Raw genomic sequence first — 24,039 nt, 5'->3', positions numbered from 1 at the left:
GGAAATATCCCTAACTAAATAGACATTAAATCCAATCAAATCGAGACCTTGTCAATCGGAATCGAATTGATTCAGGAAATCAGTGGCGACACCCAGCCCTAGCAGCAGAGAGTCCAAAGATTCTTACTAAAGCCCAATAATTGTGATGGCACAATGGCTGCAGTGTTTCCAGTGGCCTCCGCTGTAACTGGGGGGGGGGGGGGTTGGGGAATAAGTAGTAGTAGTAGTAATAGCAGTAGTAGTAGTAGCAGTAGTAGTAGTAGTAATGTTCAGATCTATATAATAGATAACTGTCTAACCTCAGATAGCCGTGTTCTAGTGTGTTTCTGTGTGCCTTACTCTTGAGCAAAGCTGAGCGGTTTCAGGAACAAAAGGTCAGATGAGCGACCAAGGATCTTTCTCACAGCTTAGATGTGCCGGATGCCTGATCTGTCAAGATAACACTGATACCATCTGATGGCCAGCCATGACTGAGATAATGAGGTTTGGGCTTCAGAGCAAGAGATGTTCACCCTTTGATTAAGTGCCTTTCACACAGCTATTATTGGTTTGTATCTGACCATGTTTTGACCCAGTGACATAGACCTTAGTATTATTAAATGTCCCATATTACGTTACATTACCATAGTAATGCATATTCATCAGTGGTAAACTTTGTGTAACCTTTTTTTGGGTTTCTTGACTACTAAACTGTCAAACTGCTATTCTCTCGTTCTGAGTTTTCAGACAGCTCTTTGGCTTATTGCACTACGTTGCTTTATTTTATTTCGTATTGCCTCATTCTTTGTCTGAATACACTGTGGGCTTGTGTATTATTTAAGTTATGTTTTTACTCTTGTACTCCTGTTTGGTATGCCCTCAATTTCCTATTAACTGTGGATTTGTGCAAAACCATCAGCCACTGTATGCCAAAATATGTAGAACTCCGGCCAATTTAACGGCATTCTTATTCTCTTCCACTCAGTGACTGCACCAGGAGGCTCGCAGAGATATCACAGAGTCGCCCTATTCTGCAAAAAAAATTTTTTTTTCAATTTCTCCGCTAATTTTTAAATGGAACATTATCAAACCACAGCATGTGCAATTTCCGCTTATCGCTGCTATTAAAGAACCAGACGGTTGCAGACCCTTTTACTTGAACTGAATGACATCAATTTCCATCATGCTACAGACATCTTTGCCAAATTGTGTCTGAGCCCATGCTAGGCACAGAGACGAAATAGAAAACTATATTGTAAGGTCTGCATATATTCAATCTCAAATGGATGTGAGTCCATGCTAAGAGTCTCAGGCAATTGGATATTTGAAATGCAGGTCATGTGTGAATTAAACACTTATTTATTTACTTAGGGTTACTGAAGGACATTAAATGAAATACATCTGCATGGGAAAAGTGATTTCAGTTTTCAGATATGTAGTAATATACCCCATCAGGGTCTTTTGAGGGCACTTACCAGAGCTACTGACAGCCATAACTAATGCTGCTGTCTACCTCATTCAAGTGTCTAAACTGAGCCTCTTTGATTTCTCTCTTACCCCGAGTTCAAACAATCTATTCCAAACATGGAAATGTCCCCCCCCCCCCCCCCGAGGTCACGGATCATAAATGACAACAGAAGCAGACCATCCCAGACCCTCACTTTTCACACAAATGAGCTTGTGTGTTCATTTGAGTGTACTGTCAGGCGCGATGGTGAGAGTGGCAGAATGTTTATTACCGTCATTAGTATCATCATTATAACCTGGGTAGGAGTATAGTTGGAGAGGCTCAATGAAGGCGCAGCCACTGTACTGTGAGCATTCCCTGCTCATAATCCTCAAACACCCACACACATTTGTTTGCAGAGAGATAAAGACATAAGGAAGAACCTTGCGCTCAGTCCCGTTCCTTAACTACCAAGACCTTACCTAGCTACTGCACATGTGTGACTCCCAACAAAGATGGAACAGAAGTGAGATGCCTTGCTCTGTAGCTAAAACAGAGAGCTCAACACACAGGGTGAAAAGAGGAGCTGCCATGTTAACCCAACCGGTACAACCTCTAAATACAATTATGAACCTGAAAATGAGCATAATATGAGGTCTTTAAGATTATTTTCTTCTTAGATTATTACAGAGTCTTAGCCATGAATCTAGATGCACCCTAGTGGCTGCAAATGTAAAAATTCTAGTCAGGCCAATCACGTCGTGTATAGAGTCGGTGGGCGGGGCTTAACATAATGACGGCAGAGTTGCGACGGTTCCGTGTGAATTCCCTGCTACTTGAAAACAAAGAAGATGGCTGCTGCCGCTGGCGAACAGCGGTCTTTGGAGTCGGCTTTAGCCGCGACTCTGGAAGACTTGGAGTTCAGCTTTTCTTTGAGAAAAGAACAAAGAACGGCACTGAAGTCATTCTTAAAAAAGGAAGATGTGTTCGGAGTTTTGCCAACCAGATACGGCAAAAGTTTAATCTATCATCTAGCGTTGCTCTGGTTGGCTATGAGTGCAGAGGGAATTTGAAAGACAGCCGTTTATCCCGCCCCTCGAACTGAGCCCTGCCAATGGTGAGTTCCCAGACCCAACATCTGGATGTGGGTCTGGCTTGTCAGGCTAACAGAGTCTAGCATGTATCCATGTTGCAGTAATAAAAATGAGCCACAGATTGCATATTCAATTAGGAAAACCTACAGTTAGTATGAAACTTCCATATTATTTGCAGCATTCAGCCGAATAATTAGGGTCTGCTATTCTGTCTGTCTGTGTTAATACACTGATGACAAAGCAGATGCAATTCCATGGGTAATTTCTGCGGTAAGCTTCAATAAATAATCATTCTATAATAACCTTGCTGCTATGACATTGTCTAGAAACCATCATTCCAAGCAGGAGTTAGGCAATTCCCCAGACGTAGATCGAGGAGGAAAACAAAGAAGTTCATGAATTATTCTGACACGCAGCGTCTTGTCTGCGCCTGACCCAGCTTGTAAACCCTGTTGAACATTTGAAACCCAAAAAGCAAAGTGCTGTTTAAGGTTCTTAAATCTAGTCAATAAATTGACGAGTATTCTCGCTTTGATGGTTGTAAATATTAGGATGTAAAAGAGGCTGGATCCAAACTTCCTGCCCCTCCATGGGCCTGCCTCTGCCATTTGATGTTCTATCTGGGACTAAAGCCCCCTTAAAGCAGCTCTACTGGCTACAGACTAAATTGATTTGGAAAGTTCCCAACGCCTCAGTTGCCAGGATTAGATCCTAATGTTCCATGTCTGCATTCATGATTAAAAGGAGTCTTTAAAAGCCTTTGAGCAGAGCAAGCATTGGGATGCATACACAACAAAAAAAAACACACCGGCTAAATTCTTAAAATTCCAGACGTTAACACAGATCATGGTGCACCTGAAAAAGTAAAAAAAAAGGAGTCATTCATGACCCACAAGCCTTCATAATTATCTTAACTGCTGCCAAAACAAAAACGTACAGAAGTCAGATTCATTCAGGCGTCGCCTGAAGCCACAACGCTCGAGGAATTCACAGGATACACACAGCTGCTTCTCCTCCTTCACTACAAGTGTTGGGAAGGAAACACGTCCACGGATTAATCTTTCATGGGAACTTATTCTCTCACTGACGGGGAAAATAAGGTTTTGCCGCTGCATGATGCTGGAAATCAACAGTGCAGGGTGAGATGAGCTTGTGCACATAGTGAATGAAATGAACTTGCCGAAGGTGGAACGTGGAATAATGAGCAACACATGTAAAACTGACTATTTTAGAATCATAAAGCTTCTTACATATTAAAAGCACACGAATAGTCATGATGTGCTCACCTGCAGCGTAGCAGCAGCCAGGTAGACGGACATGAAGATGGGCGTCAGCGTGGTGTGTCCGCTCTTCATCAGGTGGATGGTGTAGAGGAAGATCAGGTGACCGGGGATCACCAAAAGGAGGAGCACCTGAGCCGAGCGATGATTGGCTCCTAAGAAAATACAGAAAGTGTGGAAGGGGAGGAGGGTTGGAGGTGAATGTGAGGGTGTCGCTTCTTTGCAGGAGAAACGGTGTAAAAGCGTGAATGTACGGATGAGGATTTGGACCACATGCGAAAAAATGCATTCGAGTTCTGACTTTAAAGTGAGAATATTGAGTTTAAAGTCAGAATTGTGAGGGGAAAAAAGTCAGCATTCGGCCTTTTTTCCTTTCAGAATTCTGCCTTTAAAGTAGGGCTGCACCATATTTGGTTTCATCGTCTACATCGCGATGTGCGCATACGCGATACTCACATCGCAGGACGTTGCGATGTTGACGCTAAAACTTTTTTGCTGCTTCATAGAGAAGTAAAAGTTTCTCCTTTTACATGATCGTCAACGTTAAAATTAGGCCCTATGTTCCCACATTTCTAGGACATTTTCAAAATTAGGTCTTGTGTTCCTACATTTCTTCATCCTCCCACAACATTTAGAGGGTTAGGGTTTGATAAAATTGGATACAAATTTATGAAAAAGGAAATGTAAGAACATAGGGCCTAATTTTGGAAAAGAAATCGTAGAAATGCGAGAACTGTGGGAACATAGGGCCTAATTTTGAAAAAAAAATCCTTTGAAATGTGGGAACATAGGCACGCTCCCACAAATTGTGCTGTTTGAATCAGTCCACCTACTGTCCACAGGGTTCAGAGTCCTGCTGGTTTTCAGTCTCGACTTCTAACAAGAAATGAACTTACACTTGGGACAGCGGTGCGTGGAAAATATCTGCCTGGTAGGACAGCGAACCAGCAGTACTGCAGCTCACCAGGCACAGAGCTGAAAACCACTGCTTCAAACTGATTACAAAGTGATTATAATCCTGACAGCGCTTCCGTAGACCTTGATATTCAAACCTACTTTAAACATGTGCACTTGTGTGAAAGCCAAATACAATGTGTGAAGGCCAATAACCAGCATTCAACATTCACCTAATGACTAAAATAATGAATATTCTGTAGGTCACAGCTAACAGTTCCGGGGACAATAATATTGTTGTTGTTTTTAATATTTTTCTCAATGTTTCTCTATGGTTTTATGAAAAAGGTGACTATACTGACCAATATGTTCCATCCTCAAAACCATGTATTGATTGCAGAGTTTTTGAAGCCACCAAAATACACTGAACTTAACATTAAACGTAATGACTGTTATTGTGAGTGTCACAAAGAAATAAAATGATTTTGTAACAAATAAAATAAATAGGTTATTAGGTTTTTAGGTTATAGCTATTGCTGCTACATTTTTCAGCGGCCGTTGCCGATAAGTTTAGCCGACAAAAGGAAACTGTCCTGGGGCGACGACAGTTAAGTTTAGACACCAAAATGACTAGTTAAGAGTAGAAAACTAATTAAAAAACCCCTTTAAGTTGTACCCCCGAGACACGAAAACCTGTTTCCTGGGTGAAAGTCTTGGGTTTTTCCCTTCACTTCTACCGGGATACGAACTCCGCTCCGCTGCTTGAAAGCCCCGTGTCTCCCACTGGACTTGTGTTTTGTAGGTGACGTAAAAGGGGGAAAGCAGGTAGTGGATCAAACCACTGTGAAGCAAGGGAGGGGGGGAGGGGGGGGACTCAAAATGTTTCTAAACTTAAAACACCTTTTTTTTTGCCCCATCTGAATTTGTATCGTTTTACTACTTACACAATTATAAATATATTAGAGACTTAGCTATACCAGTATCGGAAAAGCCTCCGATACTGCCTAAAATGCTAGTACTGGTATCGTAAAGTACTGGAGTTTATGCACCATGTAATTTAGCCCCGAATTTATTTACGTTCTTTTTCCGTTATGACTGACTGTCAAACTGGTTAATAAAAAAGTTCTACGGCATTTATTGTTTGTGGTTGTTCATGTATTATAAAGACTTTAACCCAAGCTAGGTCCGTACAACAGTGATATAAGTCATTTTAGATCCACACAGGGATAGTAGTATACCGCTGTTATAACATAATAAAATATATGTTTTTTTGTAAACGGCCACAGTTCTGACCTGAACCCCAGAATGTGCGGCAGGGGTAGTAGCAGCCCTTGGCCTCATCGGGAACCTCCCCAGGAGCGCAGTGGAAATGCAGGTGAGTGGAGAACCTGCTGGCCTGGATAGCCACTAGGTTACCCCCGATTCCTGGAAAAGATAGGAGAGTTCATGGGTCATGATTGGAGCAGAGCATTCGGGGTTAGGTGAAGTCAATGACAAGACAGATTAAAGTTTGGGACACAGAGACACTGATATACAGAAATACAGAGACACACAAAGGGGTCCCAACCAATCCTGCATGTTTGAGGCAGATACCAATATCAATATTTAGGTTAGTTAAAAAATATTCTCGCATTCCACAGCGCTGCGGAGGAAGGATTCAGGGATGGGAATAAAACGTGCTCTGGTTTATCTGCATTTCTTTAAACCAATCACAATGGCAGCGCTAAGCGCTGCACGGAGCCGCAGCGCCTCTGCAAAATAGCCTCGGGAAGGAACTTGTTTTGGTGGAACATGTGTACGTTCAAAAGTAGTTTTAGTCGTGTGAGAGAAAACTCAGATTGGACAGATAGTCTAGCTAACTGTCTGGATTTACCCTGCAGAGATCTGAGGAGCAGTTAACCATAGTCCTCAGAAATCCACCAGAGGTTAGAACGCTGACACAGAGAAAGAGGAAGGAAACAGACATCGGCAAAGAGACACACATCTGGCTGAATTTCCGGCGGCAGCGGAGCAATCCCAGAATTGGAACGTCGTTGATAAAGGCTAGTTAAAAAATAACAAATATATCTGCCAATATTCTTATAGTCACATAAACCTATATAGATATATACATAGCCTATGTAAAAATAAATAAATAGGGATGTCAGTTTGTAGGTCGCTTGGAACACTTGAGTCAGAGCAAGATATTTCAATTCCATTGGAGACACTGCAATGGAATTTTGTATGGATATTAAAATGCTTTATTTTCCACAGTAGGCACGGCATTGCAGGACAAGCAAAGGTGTAACTAATAATGTTTATAACGACTGCGGCTTTGCCCTTAACCTTCCGTTCTCTGTGTGTTGCAGTTCTGGAAATCCCTTGAGAACGAAATGGGCGAGAGAAAAAAAGTGCAATAAATAAATGATTCATGAGGTACATGGGCGCTGTGACTGTGACACGGTCATCATCAGCCTGCTGCATGGGCCAGATGAGTTAGTATAATAGTGTGATGAGGCCTTTCTCCAATTAAACACCACCATGACCAAGGATATGGTCATTGATTTTAAGAAAATCATCCCTCCCGCCATCTCAGACCTTCATTAAAGGAGATGAAATTGAACGGGTTGAACAGTTTAAGTATCTGGGAACCGTCATTGAAAAAAGCCTGAAGTTTGATGCCAATTGTGATGCAGTCTGTAAGAAGGGACAGCAGCGTTTGTACTTCCTCAGGAAGTTAAACACTTTTAATGTAGATAGGAAAACGATGTCCTTATTTCATAAGTCCTTTATTGAAGCTGTTCTCACTTTTGCCAGGATTGCTTGGTATGGTAACCTGAACATCGGAACATACTATACATTTTATTTATAGTATCAAATCCTAACAAGAGTTATCTCGAGACACTTTACAGAGAGTAGGTCTAGACCACACTCTATAATTTACAAAGACCCAACAATTCCAGTAATTCCCCCAAGAGCAAGCATTTAGTGCGACAGTGGTGAGGAAAAAACTCCTTTTAGGCAGAAACCTCGGTGGTGAGGAAAACTACTTTTTAGGGAGAAACCTCAGACAGACCCAGGCTCTTGGTGGGCGGTGTCTGACGGTGCCGGTTGGGGGTGTGATGAACAGTGGCAAGTATAGTCACAATAAAGATAATGGAACTATGACTAGAAATAGTAGTTGTAGTAGTTCATGGCATAGCAGAGCACTGCAGGGTGTAGCAGGACGTAGGGTGTAGCAGGACATAGCAGGGCACTGTAGGGTGTAGCAGGACATAGCAGGGCACTGTAGGGTGTAGCAGGACATAGCAGGGCACTGTAGGGTGTAGCAGGACATAGCAGGGCACTGCAGGGTGTAGCAGGACATAGCAGGGCACTGCACAGCGTAGCAGGGCATAGCAGGGCACTGCCGGGCATAGCAGGGCACTGTAGGGCATAGCAGGTGGCAAGGTGATATGTATCCCACAGTCCCCCTTGATGGCTATCTTTTTATGTTTTTTATCTTGCACTGCTGAGTGCATATCAAGTTTCCCATTTGGGATAATAAAGTGACTGAACTGAACTAAAGCTACATTGTTCCTCAAAGTAATACAAGAAATGCCATATTTCCATCATGTTTTCCACCATTTGAGATTTTGGCTGGAGCCCTTTTAATAACACCTGATGAAAACACATTGGCTGTGTCTCAAACCGCCTACTTGCACACTTCAAACATTTAGTTTTAAGTATATAGTGTAGATAACGCAAAAAGTCAGTGCACTCAAAGTACCCGGATGACCCCCTAAAAACGGTCAGAAAGTTCAGTGTGGAACGATGGGCCCTACGCGCACTAAACGGGCGCCATCTTGACTGCAAAAATCTTTTAAACTGACCTTTGTTGATCTGAAATGAAGACAGATTCAGCAACTGTATGGTCCATTTCTCGCTTAAAATGTTTTCAGAAACACGTTTTGGTGAACCATTTTCATAAAATACGAGATCGTATTCCGAACGAGCCGCCATTATGCTCGGTTTGAAATTCGGGAGCAGCCAGACCCACGTGATGCGTTCGTCACTCTCATCCTGCTCGTCATTTCCGGTAACTTTTTTAATATAAGCGTTCCTTTTGGGACAATACTAACCATCCTAAGTGGGCACTACAGCAGTAAGTGGTCAGTGCACATTAGCAGTGTACTGACGGAAGTATGCGGAATGAGACACAGCCATTCATTTGCATTTTCTTTTGCAGATTTCCTGGAAATTTGGTTACATTTGAATGGCTAAAACATCTCTGATTATTGCAGATTATTTACTTCTTCAGTTTGCAAGGGATAGACCGATTACCGGGATGTTTTTTGGCAGTCTGCAGAGTATCTGTATCAGCGTTTTATTTGCCTGATAACAGATACAGTTAATGAATTAAAAAGTGCACTACCTTGGCTCAGCTACAGCTCTGTGTCCGTCCCTCTGCTTCTGTTTCACTCACCACTGAGTCTGACTTCATGTCCCGCCCACAACACTATCTGACTCTCTTCTACTGTGTAGTATGTTGAAAGTTTCTCATTTATTAAATAATTGCTTAAAGCATCTAAACACAGTTTTGTGTATATTGGTTTTATTAACTACTAATAATTGGTATCGGCCTTGAAGAACCAGTATGGGTCGATCCCTACTCTTTACTATCAACAATCTCTACCACCATTGGAAACTTGTAGAAGAAAACGCAAAAAACCCAAGAGGCATTAGTGAACTACGGTGTGACTTTAGCAGCTTTGTTACACACACACACACACACACAACTATAAAAAGATAAATACCATGGTTGAAAACTTATTAGACTTTCCTCTCGTCTTTGCATTTTGTCTCATCATTTTCTTTTTAATACTACCACATTTTTCAAGACAGTGAAATGGATCACAGTCATTTTCCTTGTCAAGCAGATGAACAGTCTCGAGAATGTTGGGACGCCATCTGTACCGACAAAAACGCAGGGCCACTTTACATTCACATACTGCAGCTATCGCACCTTCCCTTCAGCGAGTACCACACAAACTCACTTCCTTGGACTTTCATGTTTGTATCCACAGGCTGGTGACTAAGCCTTGCAGGAGAGCTCGCATCCATTCATATAACAACAACAAAGTAGCTGACAAGTGGGCACAGAGCAGCTCAGAAGAGGAGAAAAGGGATTGACTCTTTATGTCTGTAAAAAGTATTCAGGGTAGAAGCAAGGCTCGAGAAGAGAGACGGTTTCTCTTTTCAGAATCATAACATGTTGTCATTCAAATGCTTGTAGCGCAGTGGGCAAACATCTTCCATACATTGTTAGCGTCCATTCACTGAAGTGGCTGTGTACAATAAACTATATATATATATATGTATATGTATATATATATATATATATATATATATATATATATATATATATATATATATATATATATATATATATATATATATATAAATAATAGGGCTGGGACCATATGATTTTGTTCCAATTCGATTCTTTCACGATACAAGTGATTTTCTTTTCCTTCTTTGACAAAAACAAAAGTTGAATGATACTCTTCTAGAGACAATATATCATCAGACATTCCTAAAAACTCATTGTTTTCTAAGAAGAATGCACATCACATGTCAGTCAGTCAGTCTGACATTCATTTCCTTTGGAAAGAAGAACACAACATGGATGCTCTGCTTTTGGTCTGTTTTGCTAGAAACAGATCTGATGTAGTCGCCGTCGGTGGTACCGTAGAAACAGAAAATATTCAGGTGAATCATTGGTTAAAAAAAATAAATAAATCAATCACGATACATAAGATTTCCCCCCCACAGCCCTAATATGTACAGAAAAAGAAGCAGGATGTGTGTCTCAGGCTTCTCCCTCTAAACCAGGCCTGTTATTGTGCTGAGTGTATTAAGTTAGACACTCCCACCACCTCAGGGTGAAGTCCGCTTAATTCAATCTATTGTGGCTCTTTGTCCGCCTGGTGACATTTAATTGGAGCATTAGAAGAACTCCCACAGGGCTCGTAAACAGACATAACTTCACAGTAAGCGTTGTCACACTGTCACCGCCCTCTCACTTCACACTCCTGCCCTGGCAATCTGAACATGTCACTGATCTGATGTGTCTTTAAAAGGAACACTTCAACACACTAAGGCTTAGGGTTGGGTACCAAAACCCGGTTCCACTATGGAACCGGTTCCCTACGCAACCGGTAGGAATCAATTTAGAACGCAAATTTCGGTTCCTCATTTTAGTTCCACTTAATGTGTCGACTGAAATATGTTCCCTCTGTCGCTCTGAAACGGACGTAAAAATATCACACTCTCTCTGTAGTCTACCGTTAGCTAGCTATCATAAACGTAGGCTACTTTTAAAATGCCATATTTTCTCTCTGGGCTAACCAAAATGGCCGTAAAGACATATTAACCATTCACTGCACGTGATCACTAGTAAACATATTACACTTGCTCTGCTAGTCTATCGTTCAGGACAAGACCCTGTAGCCTGGTGGTGGGGGAGGGGGACAGCCTCCCCAAATTGTCTGCCCTTTCAAACTCATACCTGTGTGTCCAGGCCTCTTGGACACCATCTGAGAGGTTTCTCCTGTGCAGGACACACCATAAGTCAGGAGGTGTCGTATCTCGCCAGAGAAGGCAAATATGGTCATTTTTCTGCTAAAGTTTGAAGCTGGTTCAGTTAGCATACCAACTCAACATTTATTTTGTTGTTACTTGTTAATAGTGTAACTGTTATTTGTTGTTCAATTATTGTAGTTGTGCGTTAGGTGACTTAGGTTTACTTATTATATATTTAAGTACTTTAAAACGTTAATATATTGTTAAATTTAAATAGTTTTCAATAAATAAATAAAAACTCTATAAAAGAGCCTCTCTTTGATGTCATTTTTCAGTTTTTCAAGAATCGGTTTAGGAATCGGAATCGTGTTAAGTTTTAAAAGTACCGGTTCGGCATCGAAAAAAATCCAAACGTTACCCAACCCTACTGAAGCTATGTTTACACTTGGCGTCTTTTTTTTAAGCTGCCAGCGTCTGTTTGACGCCTCTGCAAGATTTCTTTCTATCATCTCAGAAATATTGCAAAACTCCGTTCCACACTCACCTTAGCAGATGCTGAAAAACTGGTCCACGCATTTGTCTCCACCAGACTGGATTACTGTAACGCACTTCTCATCGGGATCCCTAACAAAAGCCTGCAGAGACTGCAATATGTTCAGAATAGTGCTGCAAGGATCCTGATGAGAGTGCGAAAATACGACCACATCACATCCATTCTCCATTCACTTCACTGGCTTCCTGTTTCCGCTAGGATTGAATACAAGGTCTCCCTCCTTACCCACCAGTGCATCTATGGAAATGCCCCCCCCCCACCTGAAATAACTACTAACCCCGAAAAATACAACTCGATCCCTCCGTTCAACAAACTCAAACCGCCTCCTTCTCCTTCTGTAAAGAAGAAGAAAAAAAACCTGCCCTACGTTCAAGCGCTTTTTGATAGCCGACCAATGACAAGCGGAGTAGCCTGACCTGTCATTTTTATAACAACAAGAAAACAATGGAGGCAGAGCACAGCGAGCTATATATGACCGGGTGCTCTCTGTACAGGGAACTCGCTTTGTGTTATGTAACGTTAGCAGCACCGCTCTCTCTCTCACTGTTCTTTCTCTAGCTCGCTCCACCACTTTGTTTTATCTGACGTTAGCACCGCCCCACATCGCGCTCTCGGATACTGTAGCAGTAGCTGTAGTTATAGCAACAAAAGATGCTTTCGGGCTACTTTTTGGAACCAAAACGTTACCAGCTTCTTCTTTGTTTTTTACTACAAAAGCACACTAGTCAACTTTTTCTTGTCAAAAAAGACGCCAAGTGTGAATATAGCCTTAGACTGAGAGGTCTATGAGCCATTTACACATGCACGGCAAAACTTGAAATCATCCAGACATTACCCGGCAGAGCTGTATGTGTGAACGCAAATGTCCACATCAGTCGGCCGGATTCTTTACCCTGCCAGCTGCAGAGTACAAACTGTAATGTCCGCTTGAGCCCATGAATGAATAGAGCAGGTCATCGAGAATTCACAGCGAGCGTGTTGATGACGTTTTCTATTGTGGCTGACGGGAAAGCGGAAGAAACGTAATGTCCGAGGCTGCAGAAGAAAGGTGATTTAGAGACGCCGGCAAAAAAATGTCTAACTGGAGAGACGACAAGATTTGGGATCTTCTGCCTAAAGGGCAGACGTGGTGTTCTTACACCCTCAGCAGGGGGCAGAGGTAGAGTGAAGGTTTGGGGCCAATATCTGGTTTATTCAGGTCAGTGGGTTTGACAGGAGGAATGAGGACGAGGAGGTCTGGGGAACTACGTACGTACGTGGGGAACTACAGGGGGTCTGTGCTCCTGTCGATGGGGGGGGTGCGCAGGAACTGTCTGCCTGCTCATCTCATCTCTGCTCCTCTCCTCCAGGTTTAATTTCATTTTGTTTATTCGAAACGGCTCAAACACCGGGATGTTACGCGATAACAGAAACACAGATTGCATATAATGAAAGAAAAACATGGACAGGAAGTGAGATGTAAAAGCAGGCAGACACCTTATCGTAAAACAAACCGAAGGGTGGGTGGGGGGGAGAGAGAGAGAGAGAGAGAGAGAGAGAGAGAGAGAGAGAGAGAATACAAAAAAGGCAAATATGCCGAGATGACAAGCAAAGATTAAAGACTGCTGTATCTGAGTGCTGTCTAGCGGGAAAACTGCAGAACAAGATGCATAACACAATGTGATATCTGCGTTTAGAAATCCAGATCAAAGGCGTTTTAAGACCTTTACAGTGGCACCTGAAACTGAATTTAAAATCAAAATTAAAACAAGGCAAGAACACCAGGCCCATTTCTGGTGTAGTATAATGCCGCAAAAGAATCGGGTTCAATAAAAACAAGTACTAGTAGGAAATTAACTTCCATCCAACTTCCGTCCGGCAGACGCTTCCTCCATACCCGGATTAAACATACCAGAATACCTTTTGAAATATTAATATAGTTTAAGCAGCCAGAGATACCTTCTATTGCAGGGAAAAAACGAATCAATTTATTTATTAAAATGAATGAACGGAGGTCCCACTCCTTTCTAATCGGACATCCACACATCAAACTTTCCGTTCAGTCTGCCTTTTCTTTTCTTTCATTTTATTTTTCATTTTTATTACTACAGGACCCTCAGTGCATCTTATTCCGCTGACAGACGCGAGTAGGCCGCCTCACTGTGTCATCACCCGTGAATAAAGTGTCGTCAATCCGAGGCGGTTAAAACGTTTGCTCAGATGGGAATTTTGCACGCACGCACACACACCCCCCCCCCCACCATTTACAGTCAGAATCGTACTCCATCTCGTTAAATGTCTCTCATTAATGCCATTTAATTAAAGGCTTATCTCTTGCTGTTGGAAGGTGCCAGGGCCCTGGCAAACTGTGGCTCAGCCAGTTAGCAGTGGGAGATAAGAGGCGAGAGGAAATGGAACTGAAGGGACTAGTTTTATGAAGTGCAGACAGACTGACGGACTGTGGCCGACTGCCTGAACCAGTCTCATTAGGCAACTTGTTTATGCTGAGGCTGAGCATTCGGTGTCTTTATTTAGTAACTTTCATTTATCCGGGGACTGTTGACTGGGCACAGGCGCTTCTTCTGCTGTCGCAGTCGCATTAATTCACACCTGGGAGCCGCACGGCACAAGACAAACAGACTCCATGGTGTGTCATCCATCTTGTGTATAAACTCCTTGTCTATATCTCAGCTCCAAGGGTCAGAGACTGCATTAACTGCCAAACTGAGAGGGAAAAAAAAGACACAAACATCTGCCGTCTGCTAAAAACGCGCACACACACACACAGTTTGTCTTTCTTTCTGGGAAATCATGTCTTATATTACCCAAAGGACCCATTCAACTCAATTCAGTTTGACTTAAAATTCAAAGAGTAATCAACTTTGGATAATTCCCGGTCCAAGTACCAAGTTGAGCCATGCTGTAATCTTTCATTATGAGGAAGCATATGCCATATTGATTATGGCTTTAGAACGTGCATGTAAGCAGGGACCAGGCGTTTGTATATAAAGGTCATTGATCATTTTAACCTAAGTTACACACGTGTATGACCACAATCTTTTGGTGTGTGTGTGTGTGTGTGTGTGTGTGTGTGTGTGTGTGTGTGTGTGGGGAGGGGGGGGCTGAACACAGCCCAATCCTTTAACACTGTGTCCTGCACTTCCACAAAGGTGAAATACAGCATTAGAGCAATCGAACTACACAGGCTTTGGGTTTTCATTACATTTCATACGTGTATCTCTTTTCTGTAAGCCCGTGGATTTAGGAAGCTATTATATTAAAACCTTTGGTCCCAGATTCTCCTTGTCTGTTGGTGCCGCCACGGGGGGGAAGCAATTGCAAATCCAACACCTTGAAGCCATTCACAGCAAAAGGAAGAAGCCGTTGCCAATACCGTGACTCACCGTTGATAACCGGGGTGTACACCACGATGCCAGCCAGATTTGGGTCAGACACTGTTTTGTCCAGGATGAGTCCTCCGATGCTGCAGAACACAACATAATTAGATCATTAACTGCTGGTACTGCGTGTGTGAAAGAGAGAGAGAGAGAGAGAGAGAGAGAGAGAGAGAGAGAGAGACACACACAAAAGGGGGCATGGAAATAGAAAGACAGAGCATTCGTTATCTAAATGATGTCCACAGTGAATCTATGGCCTTTTAAAAAGCTTCATCAGCTGCACTGAGTGGTGAAGACTTGCTACCTTGTCGTTTTTTTTTTTTTTTTTGACGGCAGCAATTGGATGCTTGATGCGTTTGCCACTAGCAATTATTAATTTCTCTTCAGTGACCACTGACAAGCAAAGAAAACAGGCTACACCCTCCTACAACCGCGATGGCTGCACCTGATTGGACGTGGGGCCGTCTGCTCCCGGGTTTTAAAATAGACTTACGCGGAGGCTCGTTTTGGAACGTTATTGAAGGAAAATAGTTCACCCAAATTTGTTTCTGAAAAAACATTTTATGCGAGAAATAAGCTATGCAGTTGCTGAACCTTTTTGTCTTCGATTTAGGAACGACAACGATCCGTTTTAAAGATTTTCGGGAGTTTTCGAGAGGCGGCGAGCAGAGCTGGACGCCCCTGATTCTCATAGAGTAGCCTGGACCTCATCTTGACGCCTCGGCCTCCGAAAGTCGAGAATGGATTGCTTGGCTGCTCCCATAGACAACGAATGGGCGGGAAAAAGCGGAAAGCATGGAAATGACGCCAACAGTGGACACGTACCATAAGAGAGAGTGAAAAACAGTACAAGAGTTTGAATAGTTTTAAGCTTATGGTGTCCACAGACACTATTTCTATTGTCTTTTTGCTCTATAAAACCTGGGAAATGTGTCATCGCCCGCACTTAGTATTGCGAGGCGAGCGAGACAATCATTCCCTTCCTACTGGCTGTCTTAGTAAAAGGCTGCCAGGCTCAAGTGGACCCGAGGGTGGATGTGCTCGGGTGCTGCAATTTGTTTTCGGGATGAGTCATCAAGCAAACCAGACACTGGCAAGTGCAGACGCAGAATAGCTGTACTTTCCCCTTTGAAGACTAAACAGGCACAGTTACACACACACACACACACACACACACACACACACACACACACACACACACACACACACACACACACACACACACCTGCTGATGAGCATGGCAGTGATGACTGGCTCCCACCCAGAGTAGAGCAGGGTGCGGCTGGCCGGGTGCTTGGAGGAGATGACGATCCACAGCGGAGTCAGACACATGAAGAAGGCGCAAACCAGTGACGACACATACGGGTAGGTATCTGGGGAAGAGGAAGAGAGGCATTTATTTTTTTTATTGTTTATATACTGTATATATTTTTTTCCCCCCGATTCATTTTTCCTCTATGGGCAGCAGTTTGGATCTTATCCCAGCATGCACTAGGGTAACGGTAGGGAAAACCCCTGGGCACTGTTCAAACCGAATGCCAGTCCAGTTTTACAGTGTCTATTTTTTTAATTTATTTTTTTTTTATACAATTTTCAACTTAAAACTACATTTTTATACAACCTACGTCTTTCATATGATTATATTTTTGCAGAGAGGGCCCCAGATAACACAGGACCTGCATTAAGGCTATTTTAAAGGGTAACTATGGGTTTTTTTCAACCCAATTTGCCTATGTTTTTGTGTCTAAGTGACTGATGGGAACAACTATCTTTGACATTGGTCCAGTATTAAACAAGCTACAACGTAAGTTAATAGGACAATTGTCCAGTTTGTATTTACCTTCACAAAAGTGCTCATTTTGCCACTGACAGGCTCAGATTAATATTCTAAGGGTCTGACAACATTATGGAAAGGATTCCTAAGGAGGTCGACCTTTCTGTTAAAAGAGTAAGATCCTTTTTTTAAACATAAAAACAGCCGCGAAAATTGTGTTCACTAAAGCCACCAGACTCCATCTAAATAAACAGTAATTTTAGCAACGTAAATATACACTTCATTCAAAGTCGACAGAAACTAAATAAAACTATGAAAATCCGTTTTGGGTCGTCTTTCCACTTTCCCAACCATCGCAACTCTAGTTTTTGTTGAAATAAACACATAGTTTACCAATTTACATGTGAAAATAGCTGGCTCCATACACATTAAAAGTATAGTTTTTTTTTAAATGGAGTCTGGTGGGTTTAGTGCTAGCGACCTCAGAGCTGTTTCTGGTTAATGTTGTCAGACACTTAGAATATTAATCTGAGCCTTTCAGTGGCAAAACGAAGCACTTTTAGTGGACCAAATTGACGATGCACATTTGCCCCATAGGGTTATATTACAGCCCGGTCTGTGGCTGCCCGCATTTACGCTTAATACTGGACCAATCACAGATTGTTGTTCCCAACAGTCATATATACACAAAAACATAGGAACATAGGGTCCAGGTTGGAAAAAACAGTAGTTACAGTTTAAGTGATATTGCGTTTTTGTAGTAACATTGTGAGAAAGTTCAGTCATGAAACATGACAGCCTCTCTCTCTCTCTCTCTCTCTAAAGGTTGCTCTCTGCAGTTTTGTAAATAGATCCATTAACTTAAATATGACTCCATATTTCTTGACTGAAGCTGAAAGTATGCTTCCCCATAAACGCGAGTTTACTGAGAGACAATCCCATCGCTAAGCTCAAACCTCATCCCAGGCTAAAATGCTAACATGCTGATGATTAGCAGGCTTAATGTTTGCATGTTTACCATCTTCGTTTAGCATATTAGCATGCTAAGATTAGCTAATTAGCAATACACGCAAATTATGGCCAAAGCCCGTCTACGGAAAACCGTTCCACTCCCTGTTCAGCCCCATTGTACCGAATTTGGTTGCAGTTCCACCAGAGTTCCACTGGGGGTGATCACAGTCCAGTGCTAAATGAATGGGACTCTATGGAGCTAGACGGCTACATTTGTCTCTTTCGCCCGATTGTCGTTTTTGCAAGTTCAACATGGATTATAGGTCAAAAGTTGAATGAACGAGCACTTGTGTCCTTTCGATTTCTTACAGGTTGAGTCGTTGTTGCCCATAACACCGAAGCATTCTGCTAATGAATGCAGATTGGTCAGTGAAGGACTGATTACGATCGGAGATCCCGCTTGACGGCATCCAAAGCAGAGCCAGAATGTCAGAGTGAATATTTCGGCGTGGTCTTTAAAACATTAGCAAACCTCTTTCTAGCACGTGTATTAACAGGGAGAGCCTAACCTGTCAGCTGTGTTGTATTAACAGAGAGAATCTAACCTGTCAGCTGTGTTGTATTAACAGAGAGAGTCTAACCTGTCAGCTGTGTTGTATTAACAGAGAGAGCCTAACCTGTCAGCTGTGTTGTATTAACAGAGAGAGCCTAACCTGTCAGCTGTGTTGTATTAACAGGGAGAGCCTAACCTGTCAGCTGTGTTGTATTAACAGAGAGAATCTAACCTGTCAGCTGTGTTGTATTAACAGAGAGAATCTAACCTGTCAGCTGTGTTGTATTAACAGAGAGAATCTAACCTGTCAGCTGTGTTGTATTAACAGGGAGAGTCTAACCTGTCAGCTGTGTTGTATTAACAGAGAGAGTCTAACCTGTCAGCTGTGTTGTATTAACAGAGAGAGCCTAACCTGTCAGCTGTGTTGTATTAACAGGGAGAGCCTAACCTGTCAGCTGTGTTGTATTAACAGGGAGAGCCTAACCTGTCAGCTGTGTTGTATTAACAGGGAGAGTCTAACCTGTCAGCTGTGTTGTATTAACAGAGAGAGTCTAACCTGTCAGCCGTGTTGTATTGACAGGCAGAGTCTAACCTGTCAGCCGTGTTGTATTAACAGGGAGAGTCTAACCTGTCAGCCGTGTTGTATTAACAGGGAGAGCCTAACCTGTCAGCTGTGTTGTAATAACAGGGAGAGTCTAACCTGTCAGCTGTGTTGTATTAACAGGGAGAGTCTAACCTGTCAGCTGTGTTGTATTGACAGGGAGAGTCTAACCTGTCAGCTGTGTTGTATTAACAGGGAGAGTCTAACCTGTCAGCTGTGTTGTATTAACAGGGAGAGTCTAACCTGTCAGCTGTGTTGTATTAACAGGGAGAGTCTAACCTGTCAGCTGTGTTGTATTAACAGGGAGAGTCTAACCTGTCAGCTGTGTTGTATTAACAGGGAGAGTCTAACCTGTCAGCTGTGTTGTATTAACAGGGAGAGCCTAACCTGTCAGCTGTGTTGTAATAACAGGGAGAGTCTAACCTGTCAGCTGTGTTGTATTGACAGGGAGAGTCTAACCTGTCAGCTGTGTTGTATTGACAGGGAGAGTCTAACCTGTCAGCTGTGTTGTATTAACAGGGAGAGTCTAACCTGTCAGCTGTGTTGTATTAACAGGGAGAGTCTAACCTGTCAGCTGTGTTGTATTAACAGGGAGAGTCTAACCTGTCAGCTGTGTTGTCGATGCTTCGAGAGAACAAAGGAAGCGACTCAGAGCTTGCTGTAAAGCAGTATCTCTGGCCGTATATGTGTATGACGTCATTGACATTTTAAAAGGCTTTTTAGAACAAAAAAGCCACTTTAAAAAAAAATCTAACACCCAGCAGTGTGTATTTTCTTAGCCTCCCCTTTCGAATACAACATTCAAATTACTAGACAAAAAATGATATCCTGAGAAAAGTGGATTTTGAGGGGTATAGCTCCATAGAGTCCCATTCATTCTGCACTGGCCTGTGAGCGCCCCCTATATGGAACTCTGGTGGAACTGCAACCAGTTCAGAAGCCGGAAGTAATGAGAGAGTGGAACATCTTCCCTTATTAGAAATTCTTTGGTATGGCCCAGGCTGATAGGAATGTGATTAGTTTTGAAGGTATTTGGGCCTAAACCAAAATACTGGACAAATTACATTTTAACCTGATGGTGGCGCTAGAGGACAAGTCAGGGGATCATCACAGTCATAAGGATACCTCGTCTAGGAACCATGAATGCCCGTAAATTTTTTTGCAGCAATCCATCCAAAAGTGGCCGAGATATTTCACTCAAAACCACTAACTTCATAATAGCACTAAATGAAAAGTCAGAGCATCACCAAATGCATTAGACTTCATCCTCTAGGGACCATCAATTTCTGTTAAAAAAAATCCCATGGCAATTCATGAAATATTTTTCGAGAGTATACTTTAATCTGGACCAAAGTGGTGGACCAACCTGCCACCCTTAAAGTGGCCATATTATGCTCATTTTCAGGTTCATAATTGTATTTAGAGGATGTACCAGAATAGGTTTACATGGTTTAATTTTCAAAAAACACCATATTTTTGTTGTACTGCACATTGCTGCAGGTCCCCTTTTCACCCTGTGTTCAGGTCTCTGTTTTAGCTACAGAGTGAGACCTCTCACTGCTGTAACATCTTTGTTGGCAGTCGCACATGCTCAGTAGCTAGGTAAGGATCACATCATCTAGCTAGCGGTTTGTTTCTCCAACTTCAGTCAGTACAAGGCAGGATTAGCTGGGAGACTTCTTCTAAATGAGGGCGCACTTCCAACTTTGCGTGGAATACCTGCAGAACAGGGACATGGAATTAGTTCTTTTGTAGATTACGGTGAACTAGTGTGTGTTGTAGCAGTGTTTTACCATTCAGAACGAGCTAGCATGCTACGGTTAGCCACCTCGTTTCGCATAGTATCATAAAAAGCCCTGCTGATTTTGAACAGCTCACCCAGAGACTGAGGGCAGGTTACATTCAGAAACCGTATCTCACTCAAAACAGCATGGATGTTTTTTTTTCCAAGTTTGAATGCGTGTGGAAGCACCAGAGACACAAAATAACACCCCAAATCCCAGAAAAGTGATTTTTTTCATAATATGGGCACTTTAAGGCCAGGCTAAAAAGTTCCTGCCATGAGCTGGTTGAACTCTCTAAATTAAAAAAAAGGGGCTTGACTTTATTTCCCATTTTCTGAACCTGAGGTAAACTAAACTAATAAAAGGAAACAACTTGCAGTCCCAGAAGCATTTGCTCCATTTACAGTACATGCTGCAAATCCACTATTTCTGACAAATTCCTGCCCTCACAGCTTTCCTTAAAAGGTGCTGTAGGTAGGATTGTGAAGATCCAGGACTTAGCCAAAGAATTTAGACATGGACAATCCCTCCCCCCTTTCCACTAAAGCCCAAAACGGTCACCTAAGCTCCTCCCCCCACAAGGGAGAATGAATGCGTGTGCATGAGCAATGATTGACACACAGTTAGACACCCCCCCCGGCCCTGATTGGAGCATCTGAACAGGGAGCTGTGGTACCAGAGGAGCCAGAGAACATAGGGTCAGTTTCAGCAAATAGGACAGAAAGTTAGTTTTAGAAGGCTTACCTACTGCACCTTTAACATTGTGAGGTTCTCCATTAAGGTTAAAGAAAAGTAGCTAGGATAAGGGGAACGCTTATCACATTTAGCCTACCAGCTTTAGTGTCCAATCCACCTGAGCTGCATACTATTTTTCAAATGTGAGAGGAAAGTGGAGCACCGAGAGGAAATGCACACCAACACAGGGAAGGTTTCGCTCACTTTCTCTCTACAACTGTACCTCTTTGTTTAAACTAAAATATAGCACAACACAACTATTTTTGAAAGAGTAATTAGGGTAAAGCACCTGCTTAGAGCAAACCACCAGATGTTTCCAGCAGGATCCTGTTCCAAGCACTAAATAACAGTCATTACAGAAACAGTCCCAGATTTATCATCTCCATGGTCTGCTAGCTGGAGAATAGAAATGGCCCAATGTTCAGTTCAGAGTATTAATGGGCTATGGCAGACCTTTAGTCCCAAAACGCTGAGAAAGATATACTGAGGCACACATTAAACATTAAATTGATATGCACAGAGTTAAGCTGACACTCCAATTAAGGTCGTCAACAGGTTAAACTATTTACATGAACCTCTGCCACCCTGCCATTGAGTTGTCCTGCTGCCGTGAACAAACCAAATGAACAAACAATTGATATTCCTGTCCATCTCTGGTGGACTACATTCCACTAAAACGCTCTGCCGGGAAAAAGAATGGTGCGGCTGCCAACTCTCTTCTAGCTGAGAAATGGCAAGATGCTGCTAATGCACGGGAAAGAATGGTGATTTTAATATTGATGACAAGTACTGCTAGCTACCCTGTTTTATGATGACAGAAGTGCATCCAAAGCCCCAGCATGAGTTTGCATATGTAAAAGCTACCAATGAGATGAGTGTGATGTTTCTCTGCCCAGGAATCCTGTTCATGGGTTTAACTATGCACCTGAAGCAGGATTATTCTAACTTTTTAACAGAATGGGCACCCGGTGCAGCGCAAAGCCCCACGCAAGTCCATCCATCCATCCATCTTCATCCGCTTATCCGGGGTCGGGTCGCGGGGGTAGCAGCTCCAGCAGGAGACCCCAAACTTCCCTTTCCCGGGCCACATTAACCAGCTCCGACTGGGGGATCCCGAGGCGTTCCCAGGCCAGGTTAGAGATATAATCCCTCCACCTAGTCCTGGGTCTCCCCCGAGGCCTCCTCCCAGCTGGACGTGCCTGGAACACCTCCCTAGGGAGGCGCCCAGGGGGCATCCTTACCAGATGCCCGAACCACCTCAACTGGCTCCTTTCGACGCAAAGGAGCAGCGGCTCTACTCCGAGCTCCTCACGGATAACTGAGCTTCTCACCCTATCTCTAAGGGAGACGCCAGCTACCCTCCTGAGGAAACGCATTTCGGCCGCTTGTACCCTGGATCTTGTTCTTTCGGTCATGACCCAGCCTTCATGACCATAGGTGAGGGTAGGAACAAAAACTGACCAGTAGATTGAGAGCTTTGCCTTCTGGCTCAGCTCTCTTTTCATCACAACGGTGCGATAAACTGAATGTAATACCGCACCTGCTGTGCCGATTCTCCGACCAATCTCCCGCTCCATTGTCCCCTCACTCGCGAACAAGACCCCAAGGTACTTGAACTCCTTCACTTGGGGTAAGGACTCATTCCCTACCTGGAGAAGGCACTCCATCGGTTTCCTGCTGAGAACCATGGCCTCCGATTTAGAGGTGCTGATCCTCATCCCAGCCGCTTCACACTCGGCTGCGAACCGATCCACGCAAGTGTCTTTGCTAATTTCCCGTCCATCGTCTACGTCCTTCAAATAGCAAAACGTGCCTGGCTTTTAAAGGGAACGGGAGATGTCACTCTGATTGCTTTATTGCATGTTATGCCCAAAACACACCTATGAATTAATTAAGACACTAAGTACAACCCTTTAGTTAATTTTCTCCTGATTCGTCTGTCTGAAAAATGCCATGTTGGTGTCAGAATGTCCGTGACATATGTGGCTTGAAAAAAGGGTCCAGTATTTACTTATATAATCTATGTTCTTTCACGTCTCCCATTAGACTCTAAGAAGCCTGCCAATGCTACTGCTTTCTCGGAGCCGTTTCAGATGCGGTTCTGACAAACATGTAGCTAATTTCCCTCAGTGCCCTGCAGCCAAGGCAACTTCTTGTAAGTGAAGTTGAACATTTTGCATGCGTTTGCTGCTGACTCAAAACCAGTGATGTACATGAGATAGAGCTGCCTACACTGACTGTGCTGTATTTGAGAGACCCTTGCCAGAGACACTTTTTTTTGCAAAATTAATGTCAGTACATCTGCTTCCCTTGCCAATGAGCTTAGACTAGTTGTGGATACAGGCTCTGCAGTGTCCATTTTGCCACACCACATCTACGATATGTCCCACCTACAAGTCGGTTGGTGACCTACCCAAGGAAAATAACTGGATGCCTGGATGCATACACGTCACAGTGAGTACAGGAGTTATGAC

At 43.0% G+C, this 24,039-nt stretch overlaps 1 protein-coding gene across 1 annotated transcript in view; it reads right to left on the bottom strand.

Annotated features, from left to right (window-relative positions):
- slc41a2b (solute carrier family 41 member 2b) overlaps positions 1-24,039 on the bottom strand; it is a 45,095-nt gene that overhangs the window by 5,646 nt on the left and 15,410 nt on the right. The window contains exons 7-10 of the mRNA XM_078281355.1: positions 16,393-16,540; positions 15,174-15,253; positions 5,988-6,119; positions 3,807-3,955 (exon numbers count right to left, since the gene is read on the bottom strand). Of these exons, the coding sequence (XP_078137481.1) occupies positions 3,807-3,955; positions 5,988-6,119; positions 15,174-15,253; positions 16,393-16,540 (509 nt within the window). The remainder of the gene's footprint in view (positions 1-3,806; positions 3,956-5,987; positions 6,120-15,173; positions 15,254-16,392; positions 16,541-24,039) is intronic.

The sequence above is a fragment of the Sander vitreus genome, chromosome 23, assembly GCF_031162955.1.
Source record: "Sander vitreus isolate 19-12246 chromosome 23, sanVit1, whole genome shotgun sequence".
NCBI lineage: Eukaryota > Metazoa > Chordata > Actinopteri > Perciformes > Percidae > Sander > Sander vitreus.
This window is presented reverse-complemented; position numbering and strand designations above follow the sequence as displayed.